Below are 12,218 nucleotides of genomic sequence, written 5' to 3'. Positions count from 1 at the left end.
AAGAAAGAAAGAGAGAGAGAGAGAGAAAGAAAGAAAGAGAGAGAGAGAGAGAGAAAGACAGAAAAGAAAGAAAGAAAGAAAGAAAGAAAGAAAGAAAGAAAGAAAGAAAGAAAGAAAGAAAGAAAGAAAGGGAAAGAAAGAAAAAGAGAAAGAAGGAGAGAGAAAGAAGGAAAGAAAGAAAAAGAGAAATAGCTCAGATTTACAGATTGGAGCAGAATTTGAGGGGATTAAAGAAAAGCAGTTGATAAAGGAAACAAATGAACTATCAGTATAGGGAACATGATATATCAACAAATCAAATAATTAGTTTACAGAATAAACCTCTGAGCAGGTTGTTTCTTGGTTGCATTGTGAATGTGTGATTCAAATATCAGATGAAAATTTTACATCATAACTGTTGGGTTTTTTTTTTTTTTTTTTTGAGATGGGTCTCTCTCTCTGTTGCCAGGCTGGAGTACAATGGTGTGAGCTCAATTCACTGCAGCCTTGACCTCCCAGGCTGAAGCAATTCTCCTCACTCAGCCCTGCCAAGTAGCTGGGTAGCTGGGATTACATGCAAGTGCCACCATGCCCAGCTAAATTTTAAAACTTTTTTTATTTTTAGTAGAGACAAGGTTTCGCCATGTAGCCCAGGCTGGTCTCCAACTCCTGAGCTCAAGCAATCTGCCTGCCTTGGCCTCCCAAAGTGCTGGGATCACAGATGTCAGCCACTGCGCCTGGCCCGTATCAATTTTTTAGCTGCACTGAACTACCTGCAGTGTTCCCTACGCTATACAATTCCATGGGCTTTCCTTCTTTCTTTTGGTTTATAGAACAACATCCTATGAGCTTATTCATTTAAATATTATATATTTTTATAGTATATATTTAGTCCATATATATAATGTGTATATATATATATGGACTTATAGATTAAATATATATACTTATATGGAAATCAAGCCTGGTGAGGCATACTATATAAACAATAAGAGCCACTCATTTTAGTTGTTCAGGTCAATGAATTCTGACAAATCTACATACATGTGTAACCAACACACCAATCAAGATACAGAAAATTTCAATTCTTCCAAAAAAGTTCTCTCGTGTTCCTTTGTACCCTTTGCTCTTGGAAACCACTGATCAGTTTTGTTACTATGGATTGGTTCAGCTTATTCCATATCATTTAAATGAAATTATATAATATATATAAACTCTTATGCTTGCCCTTAATACTCAGCATGTTTGGTACAAGTCTTTTTGTAGATTATGGGCAAAGCCTTTTGGGTAAATACCTAGGAATAGAATTGCTGGGTCATGTGGTAAGTCTACGCTTAACTTTGACAAACTGTTCTCTAAGATAGATTTATCATTTTAAACCGTTACTAGCAATGTAAAAGAATTCCAGTTTCTCAACATCCGTACCAAAACATAGGATTAACAGTATTTTTAAGTTTGGTCATCCAAGTGGGTGAAATGGTATCTTATATGGTTTTATTTTGCATTTTTCTGACAACTATGATATTGAACTTTTCATATGCTTATTGGCCATTTGTTATCTTTGTTTGTGAAATGCCAACTTAAATATAGTGCCCATTTACAATATTAGGATTGTTCACACCTATCACTCCAGCACCTTGGGAGGCCACAGTGGAACGATCATTTGAGGTCAAGCGTTCAAGACCAGCCTGGCCAACATGGTGAAAGCCCATCTCCACTAAAAATTGAAAAATTAGCCAGGCGTGGCTGGGGACACCTGTAATCCCAGCTACTCTGGAGGCTGAGGCAGGAGAATTGCTTGAACCCTGGAGGCAGAGGTTGCAGTAAGCCGAGATCCCACCAATGCACTCCAGCCTAGGTGCAGAGCAAGAATCCATCCCAAAAATTAAAAAAAAAATAAAAATTAGGTTGCTTCCTTATTACTGAGATAAGAGATTTTTATACAGCTGGATAAAAGCCTTGTCAGATACATCTGCTGTGAATATTTGCTCCGATTTTATGGGTTATGTTTTCATTTTCTTAATGTTGTTTTTGAAGAATAGAAGCTTTATCTTTTGATGAATTGAAATGTATCAACATTTTCTTTTAAGTTATTTTGTGTACTATTAAGAAATCTTTACCTGTCTTCAAGGCCTAGAAAATTTTCCCCACGATTTCTTTCAGAAGTTTCATAGCTTTAGTTTTTACATTTAAGTCTCTGGTGGTTTTAAGTTGATCTTTTTTGTTAATGGTATGAGGTAAGAGTCAAGGTTCACGTTCTCCCTCACACGGACATCTAGTTGGAGATCTAACACCCTTTGATGAAAAAACTATCTTTTCCCCACTGGACTGCTTTGACCCCTTCATTGAAAATATCTGACTACTTCTTGATTCCCTATTTCTTTTCAGAAATTGCCGGAATAAATGTAAGCACTAGACTCTCTGCCCAGTTTAAGGCCTTGGTTTTATACCGCTAAGACAAGGGACAGTTGGTGAGTATAAATAACTTTTATTTATGTACAGTAAGCCAAGAAATATGTAGTTCCTCTGGCTATCATTCACAAACCAATTTGTCCATAGCCTCTCTTCTTTTATCATTATTGATTTTTGTTTCCTGGGAAACAACATAACTCTAATTAGAGAACAGGTCGGAATGTGGATTCTGGAGTTGCAGACCCCCTCTCCTCCCTCTCCCTCAGCTTTTCCCGGGTCTGTCTGGACCCTTGTAACACATATCTGGTGGCCCCAGCTGTCCTTTTCTCCTTGCCTTGGCAGAAATGCAGCGCCTCAGACCTATGTTCCCGCCTTCTTTCTTCCATCCGCAGAGTGACATGAAAGACGTAGGGGCCTGTACCGCAGGCAGCTGTGGGACTCAGGCTGGAGCTGCATTCAGGACTGCTGGTTTGCTAGAAATGAAAGACCATGGACTCTGGCATGGGGATGGAAACGTCTGCCAAACACACACATAGGCATGACCCCTTTCCATGCCGTCTCTCTCTCTCTCTCTCTCTCTGTCTCTCTCTCTCTCTCTCTCACACACACACACACACACACACACACCCGTACCTTTGAGAGGAGAGGGTCTATAAAATTCCCCACATATGGTGAACATATTTTAGAGAAGCACATGACTAGAGGCCACTGGGAGAGAAAGAAAAAGAAAATAATGAGAAAAATCTTCAGTAAGTCTGAATTGTTCCAGTCAGACTGCTGAGAAAGAATGCAAAAGACTGGAGATGAAAATTATTGGTAGAAGTCAACATGGTAATATAGCTAAATCCTTTCCCTAGTTCAAGCCATTATTAGAACTTTTTCTGATATTCAACAATAGGATGCGGGAAAAGAGTCTTTATAATTTAGCTGTAAGTAATTTGCTTTAACACAATGAATATACCTGAAAAAAGCACATTATAAACATATTTTTCTCTAACTCAGTTTCAAAAATTCTTAATTTAACTTGTAAATAACTGCATGGTGGGGGAGGTGGGTCTAACTAATGCCAACTGGCATTGGCTCCCAAAACATTAAATAAAATTGTTTTCTAAATTCTTATCCTGTTACATCTTTCATGATCAATTAAATGCTTAGGTACACTATAAACCTACCAGTATAAAGGAACTAGCAAAATAATCTTTTAAAGATATAGATAATCTCTAATTTATCTGTTTTGTAAGTTAAGAACTGATTTATCAAATTTTCTCAAAACTAGAAAGAAGTATCTTGGCTTCTGCTTTAAAGAGTTATTGGTAGAAGTTAATCAGATCATCCAAGCACAAAATAAACTGATAATAAACGGTCTGCGTAACTTAGCGGCGCAGTAGAAGAAAGGCTGGCCTAGTATCCTCTGGGGCTTCATTCTTAAAGTGCTTTCTCGTTAAACTGAGATTAGCTTTTTACCTAAGGGCAGGAGAGAGATGCTGATGTATTTTTAGTAGAAAGGTGACTGTGGTTGCCTTGTGGGGAATGAACTGCCAAACTGTGAGATCAGGGCAGGAGTGAAAGGGTAATTTAATTGTTCAGGTAAGAATTGTTCTACTATAAGGACACGTGCACACGAATGTTCACTGCAGCACTGTTTACAATAGCAAAGACCTGGAACCAACCCAAATGCCCATCGATAATAGACTGGACAGGGAAAATGTGGCACATATACACCATGGAATATTATGCAGCCTTCAAAAAACGATGAGTTTGTGTCCTTTGTAGGGACATGGATGAACCTGGAAACCATCATTCTCAGCAAATTGACACAAGTACAGAAAACCAAACACCGCATGTTCTCACTCATAGGTGGGTGTTGAACAATGAGAACACATGGACACAGGGAGGGGAGCACTACACACTGGGGTCAGTTGGGGGGAAATAGGGGAGGGACGGTGAGGGGTGGGGAGTTGGGGAGAGATAGCAAGGGGAGAGATGCCAGATGTAGGTGATGGGGGGAAAGGAAGCAAGTCACACTGCCACGTGTGTACCTATGCAATAATCTTGCATGTTCTTCACATGTACCCCAAAACCTAAAATGCAACAAAATAAATGGAAAAAAAAAAAAAAAAAAGAAATAGCCAGGGCCTTGATGTCAGCTCCAACTCCCTACTTCCCCTCTACAAGCATCTCCAGAGGCAGAGGCGGGAGGGCTGGGAAGGGTGCATAGGCAGCAGGCAGAGCAAGGTTCCCGCCCCATGAGTACATCTTCCGGAAGTGGTACTTCACAGGAAAACTGTAAAAGCCTTCGCTTCGCCACCTATGAGCTGTGTGACCTCAGGCAGCTAATGAAAAAGTTCTGTATGCTGAGTATTTCCTAAGTACCAAGTACTGCTCAAAGATAATTTTAAGTACATTTTCAATTTACTTAATCTCTTTATGCCTTAATTTATTCATTAGTGAAAGATAACAGTAATATCTAATTCCTGTGACTGTTTTGATGATTAAAAGAGAAATCTTAAATTAATTAAGAGAGAAGTATACATCAAATGGCTTAGTAAACCTAACACATTTTTCTTTTTTTGAGACAAACTCTCGCTCTGTTGCCCAGGCTGGAGTGCAGTGGTGTGATCTCTGCTCACTTCCACCTCTACCTCCTGAGTTCTAGCGATTCTCCTGCCTCAGCCTCCTTAGTAGCTGGGATCACAGGCACAGGACACCACGCCCAGCTAATTTTCGGTTTTTTGTAGAGACAGGGTTTCACCTTGTTACTCAGGCTGATTTGGAGCTCCTGAGCTCAAGTGATCTACCTGCCTCAGCCTCCCAAAGTGCTGGGATTACAGGTGTGAGCCACCATGTCCAGCCAGATTTACACATTTAAAAGTAGTTTTCAGGCCAGGCACAATGGCTCACACCTATAATCCCAGCACTTGGGGAGGCCGTGACAGGAGGATTGCTTGAGCCCAAGAGTTTGAGGCTGCAGTGAGCTATAACTCCACCACTTTATTCCAATCTGGGTGACAGAGTGAGACCCTGTCATTCATAAATAAATAGTTTCCTAATAAACATGGGTTTCTAATTTTTTTAAAATAAATCTGAAAATGCTATATTTCTTTTTAGCCCCCATCTATTGGACACTACCCAGATTGATCACCTCACACTTGTTAGAATGACTATTATTAAAAAGATAACAAACCAGGCGCGGTGGCTCACGCCTGTAATCCCAGCACTTTGGGAGGCTAAGGTGGGCAAATCACTTGAGGTCGGGAGTTTGAGACCAGCCTGGCCAACATGGTGATCTGTCTCTACTAAAAATACAAAAATAAGCCAGGCATGGTGGTGGGTGCCTGTCATCCCAGCTACTTGTGAGGCTGAGGCAGGAGAACTGCTTGAACCGGGAGGCAGAGGTTGCAATGAGCCAAGGTCGTGCCACTGCCCCTTAGCCTGGGCGAGAGAGCAAGACTCTGTCTCAAAACAAACAAACAAAAAAAAAAAAAAAAAAAAAAACAAGATAACAAGTGTGGGCAAAGATGTGGAGAAAAGAGAACCCAGGCACAGTGTTGGTGAGAAAGTAGTCAGTACGGCCATCATGGAAAACAGTATAGTGGTTCCTCAATAAAATTAAAATCAGAACTACCATAGAAGCCGCAGTCCGTCTGAGGGGTATACATCCAAAGAAGATAAAATCACCGTGTCAAAGAGACATCTGTACCCTCGTGTTTATTGCAGCGCTGTTCACAAGAGCCAAAATATGGAATCAACCTAAATGTCTATCAATAGATGAACGGATAAAGAAAATACAGGATATACACACAACAGAATACCATTCAGCCTTAAAAAAAGATATCCTGCCAGTTATGACAACATGGATGAGTCCAGAGGACATATTGTTAAGTGAAAGACGCCAGGCACAGAAAGTCACATACTGCATAAGCTCTCTCATACGTAAAATCTAAAAAAATCGAGCTCATAGAAACAGTGTACAATGGGGCAAGAGGAAATGGGAAGATGTTGGACAAGGGACACAAAATTTCACTTAGACAAGATCAAGAGATCTGTGGTACAAATTGGTGACCAAAGGTAATAGCAATGTATTGTATACCTGAAAATCACTTAAAGATAGGTAAGTATGTGAGGTAATGTACATGTTATATGGCTTGATTTAGCCATTTTAAAATATTTCAAAGCATCATGTTGTACATGACGAATATATGCAATTTTTGTCCATTTAAAATAAAGAAAAAAAAATCTTCCCAGCATTGCCTATTAAAAAGAAAAGAAAAAATAAAAAAACCAGTTATTGATTATTGATTTTTGTATTACAAAACATAAATCATCACCGTGATGATCTTTCACCTACTAGAACTCTGCAAGTATGGGGTCATGTGGTTAATATAGTAACTGTTTCCAGAAGACTAGCTTATTCACTTATACTTCTACTTGAAAATGGTTCTAAGAAGCAAAAGCCAACATGCCTTCATGGCTGTAAGACAAGGCACAAGGAGGGCCTTTCCATCATCATCCATGAACAAACTGAAGCTTTATGGCCATTCTAAAGGAGCTGATGTCCAATGTTAATTTCTAGGCAATCCATGGGCAGTAGGTAAGCATAGCTTCTACTCAAATTAATGAAAATGGTGATGAGCAACTATGTGGGACAGTAGTTTACCGTCACTAACCATCAGCGAACACAGATTAGTATAAAGAGAAAGCAACTAAAAAGTAAGGTTTATTTTTAAGTTCAAAATAATTAAGTTTAGAGCAAACAAACAAACAAAAAAACTTGATCAATACATGAAAGGGGAGGGGAAAAAAGTGGATGCATAAAAAAATCAAAGTTTAATTCTTTTTAAGCATAGGACTAACCTTACAGGAAATATATTAAAATTTGATGAACAAATCAAAAGGCATTTAAAAAGAGACTTAAGATCCATAATCAAACGTAATATGTGAACCTTGGTATTACCTTCACTCAAACAAGCCTACTATAAAAGACATTTTTGGAAGAGTCAGTGTAATTTGGGTATTCGATGATAATATGGAATTATCATTGTTAGATGCCATTACAATATTATGGTTATGTAAGAAAATTTCCTGAATTTATAGTGGCACGCTGAAATACTTAGGAACTGGAATGCCATGGTATGTGGTATCTGCTTTGAAATACTTCAGCAAAGAAAATAACATCGACCAGGCACAGTGGCTCATTCCTATATTCACAACACTTGGGAAGGCCGAGGTGGGAGGATCACCTGAGCCCAGGAGTTGGAGACCAGCCTAGGCAATATTGTGAGATCCTGTCTCTCCAAAAAAAATTTTTTTAAAAAGGCTGGGTGTGGTGGAATACGCCTGTAGTCCCAGCTGTTACTCAGGAGGCTAAGGCAGGAGGATCCTGAGCCCAGGAGTTCGAAGCTGCAGTGGGCTATGATTGCACCACTGTACTCCAGCCTGGGCAACAGAGCAAGACCCTGTCTTTATTAAACAAAAAAAGAAAGAAAGAAAGAAAGAAAAGTCACATCAGTGAGACAAATAACAAAATGTTAACAAGGGATAGGAGTACAGTATACTATTCTCTCTATTGTTAGAAATTTCTAAAATATTTTAAAATTAAATTGTGTTTTAATAAAAGGGGGAAAGAAAGCCTGATAAAATATCCCATCCATTTAGGCATAGAGTTGTAATAAGGTTGGCTGCCTGAGTCAAAGAAGGAAATGGCTAAAACCAAGTTTATCTTAGATTACAAAGACACCTGAGGAAAATGTTTATATTGCCTTTTGGGACAAATTGTATAATGTAGGCGAGATGAGTGCCTGCCTTCAATTTTGCTGGCAAACCATCAAAATTCTCCGTAATGGAGGTGAAGTGAGGGATGGCAGGAGGCTAATTATTAAACAGCTTTACAACTGCATTAAGGCTATGAGGAGAAGATGGGCACACATCAGTCAACTCCAGCCCTTCCACTCTCTGACACAGACCCCCAATATCTTGGAGCCAAGGATCTCATTAGGTTCTATTTAAAGAGAAGGTGGATTTTGTTCCTCCTTTATTGGGAAGTCTTTACAAAGCCTCCCATATTGTGGGCTACTTTTTCAAATGCTATTTTGAACCACAAAGTACCACATGGAAGAAGATATCTCAATTATTGCAAATTTTAGATGCTTATAAGGTCACTGCTAAAACTCCTTTACAATGCAGAAAAAAAATTATAATATGGTAATTGTTCCTGAGAGAATGAGCTCAAAGTGCAAGAATAGGATGCAGTTGTAAATAAGCCTTTAATATTAAAGGTCACTTTAAAAAGCAATCTGGCAAGTGGTTACTTTGTGGAGATTAGACATTCATCTACAAGAAGTATGAAACTAGGTACTTGTAGCTGGGAATACAATTTTTAAAAATTTATCAGATAAGGATCAAAAGACAGCTTGTATTAAAAACAGCTTAGATGAAGTGAAGATGATGTGCTTTGCAAAATGCATTAGGTGACTCAAAAAGTGGCTCTAATGATGAGCAGCTCTCCAGCATTGGCAAGGGATGTGAAGTTTGAAGCACAATCTTTTCACAGAGAAGGTAAGAGTGCTTTTGAGATAGGATGACAAAGGTGAGAGATCTGGGGACAGCTAGTTTGTAGAAGGCAAGACCTACTCAGTAAGAACCTACAGGGTAAAGACCTGTCTGTAAGACACAAATGGTACATAATAAATGTCTCTCCAAGTATTTGAAGAGTAGTTGTGCGGAAGCAGAGTTGATTTATTGTGTTTTTTACAAAGCAGAAATTAAATGAATGAATGGAATTTATACGGAGGTAGATATTTGGTCAATAAAAGCAAGTATTTTATAGTAACCGGATCTATCCAACACAGAATTTGAAAAGCCATGTGTAAGTAAACCCTTCCTGACCAAATAGAAGGAACGAAGTTGAGGTAATTTGCCTTTATGGTCCTTTCAATGATCAGATTCTATTATTTTATCAAATTATTTCCAAGCTGGCAACAAAGTTGATAGCAGCATTTATGTTTTAAATATACAGTTGGCCTTCTGAATTTGTATGTTCTGCATCCATGGACTCCACTGAACAGCAGATTGAAAATATTCGGAAAAAAACCTAATAAAAAATAATACCACCACTATATATATACTTTCAAACTGATGACTTTGTGCTGCTGACTAATCTCCTTGTGAGATTAGTCATAAAAAGAAATGAAATCATGTCTTTTGCAGCAATATGGAGGCCAACATGAAATGGAGGCCATTACCCTAAAGGAAATCATTCAGAAACAGAAAGTCAAATATTGCATGTTCTCACTTACAAGTGGGAACTAAACAACAGGTCTACGTGGACATACAGAGGGGAATAACAGACATTAGAGACTCCAAAAGCAGGGAAGAGGATGCTGGTTGAAAAATCACCAATGGAGTACAACATTCACTATTCAGGTGACAGGTACACTAAAAGCTCAGACTTCACCACTATACAACATACCCATGTAACAAAACTGCACATACACCCTCCTAATCTCTAAAAATTTTAAAAATTTAAATACATACTTATTAAATCAGTGTGTGTACAGGCATAAAAAAAAAACAATACCACAATAGAAAAATAAAACAAACAAAAACAATACAGTATAACAACTATTTGCATAACATGTATATTGTATTAGGTATTATAAGTAATGTAGAGATGATTTAAAATATACCAGAGAATATGTGTAGGTTATAGCAAATACGATTCCATTTTATAGAAGGAACTTGAGCGTCTGCAGATTTTGGTAGCTTTGGGGGTCCTGGAACCAACATTCTTTGGATGCCAAGGGATCATTATACTCTTTTCATTTATCACATATATTTTTAACTGGCTGCTCTGTAAGAATCATTACATTAAGTTTTATGTGTAACAAAACATATATAAAAATAATGATAGAAATATACAATCAAGGAAGGTTATATATATGCATACACGTTAACATGTATCCCATTCCTTGCCTGGGCTTTGTCCTAAGATTAAAGCAGACACGTAACAAAGGCATGATCTAGTTAGACTTTTCATCTTTTTCTCGGGTGTATTTTGATTGCCTTGTCTCTAGGCCAGACTATCTGCCTGTCCAAGAATAAACTAATTCATCCATCGTGAAGATATGAGTCAAATATTTTGGCTTTGCTCTGAACTCTTTCTTGGCTTGGACACAAAACACTGGGACTTTGTCTTCCAGTTTCCCAACCTGTTCTCAAATCATCTCAAAAACTATTATACAGAGAATTAACAATGGGAATTATCCAACAGACCTTCCAAATACAACATCTAATAAAGTAACATTGAAATTACACAAAACTATTGGTCACTAATTTCTGTCCTTGATCACAAGGAGATTAGTCAATAGCACAAAGTCATCAGTTTGAAAGCAACCCTGCACCGCAAAACAATTCCAGGGCTAGAAGTACTAATGAAACACAACTCTTTCGTATATGAAGCATCATAAACTTACTAAATACAGTGGAGGAAAAGCTGATACTCTTGCAATATAATGATACTTAATGATATAAACACAAGTAAAACATTACAGTGAGATAATCACGTTTGAAAAAGTCACCTTCAGACAATTTTTTTTTTTTTTTTGAGACAGTCTTGTTCTGTCACTAGGCTCCAGGCTGGAGTGCAGTGGCGCAATCTCGGCTCACCGCAACCTCCGCCCCCTGGGTTCAGGCAATTCTCCTGCCTCAGCCTCCCGAGTAGCTGGGATTACAGGCATGCACCACCACGCCTAGTTAATTTTTGTATTTTTAGTAGAGACGGGGTTTCACCATGTTGGCCAGGATGGTCTTGATCTCTTGACCTTGTGATCCGCCCGCCTCGGCCTCCCAAAGTGCTGGGATTACAGGCTTGAGCCGCGGCACCCGGCCCTCTTCAAACAATTTTTAAAAATCACAAGTAGGGGATACATAAACCACTCAACATTTTTTCCTCAAATAATCTGCAAATAAAAGTTTTCCCAGTTCTAATCTGAGAAGCTGACCTGAGATTGTTGAAAAAGGATGCTTTTTTCTGGGTTTATGCCGCAGGCAAGAAGAGTAGCAGTCATGTCCAGGATGCTCTGCCGAAGGACAGCGGGGTCTTGGGGGACAGTGATGGAGTGAAGGTCAACAATGCTGTACAACACAGAGTCATATTCATCCTGCAGCCTCACCCAGCTCTCAATGGCTCCCAGGTAATTGCCCAGGTGGGGGATTCCTGTAGGCTGAATGCCAGAAAATACTCGCTTCTTGCTGTCTTCCTGGAACAAAGGAAAACAATCATATTTGCTTTTGAGGCAGAGTCCATGAATCTGATGCCCATGTTATCATAGCTATGGGAGCTAGTTCTATTTTTGTAAACTACAATCTGACAGTCATCAGCGTCCATTTATTTGGGGCCTACTCTGTAAGTCTATGCTAGGTACTACTAAGGATAAAAAAAAAATGATATTAAAAATGTTTTTGCACTCAAACGTGTACAAATGCAAAGATGTATAAGAAAAGATCAGCAGCCGGGTGCGGCGGCTCATGCCTGTAATCCCAGCACTTTGGGAGGTCGAGGAGGGTGAATCAGCTGAGGTCAGGAGTTTGGGACCAGCCTGGACAACATGGTGAAACCCCATTTCTACTAAAATACAAAAATTAGCCGGCCGTGGTGGTGTGCCTGCAATCCCAGCTACTCGGGAGCCTGAGGTAGGAGAATCGCTTGAACCTGGAAGGCAGAGGATGCAGTGAGCCAAGATCGCCTCACTGCACTCCAGCCTAGGCAATAGAGCGAGATCCCATCTCAAAAAAAAAAAGAAAGAGAAGGGGAGGGGAGGGGAGGGGGA

General features: G+C 39.1%; 1 protein-coding gene across 2 annotated transcripts in view; it reads right to left on the bottom strand.

The window, feature by feature from the left end:
* The window catches only part of WARS2 (tryptophanyl tRNA synthetase 2, mitochondrial), a 112,349-nt gene that overhangs the window by 28,509 nt on the left and 71,622 nt on the right, over positions 1 to 12,218 (bottom strand). The window contains exon 2 of one of the 2 annotated variants that reach the window (XM_032249586.1): positions 11,391 to 11,648. The exons of the other annotated variant lie outside the window; for it this stretch is intronic. Coding sequence (XP_032105477.1) covers positions 11,391 to 11,648 — 258 coding nt within the window. The remainder of the gene's footprint in view (positions 1 to 11,390; positions 11,649 to 12,218) is intronic. 2 annotated transcript variants of the gene reach the window in all.

This window comes from Sapajus apella, unplaced genomic scaffold (genome assembly GCF_009761245.1).
Source record: "Sapajus apella isolate SASKATOON/1434 unplaced genomic scaffold, GSC_monkey_1.0 scaffold69, whole genome shotgun sequence".
In the NCBI taxonomy this organism is placed as follows: Eukaryota; Metazoa; Chordata; class Mammalia; order Primates; family Cebidae; genus Sapajus; species Sapajus apella.
The sequence above is the reverse complement of the archived record's forward strand: the minus strand, read 5'-3'. Positions and strand labels throughout refer to the sequence as shown.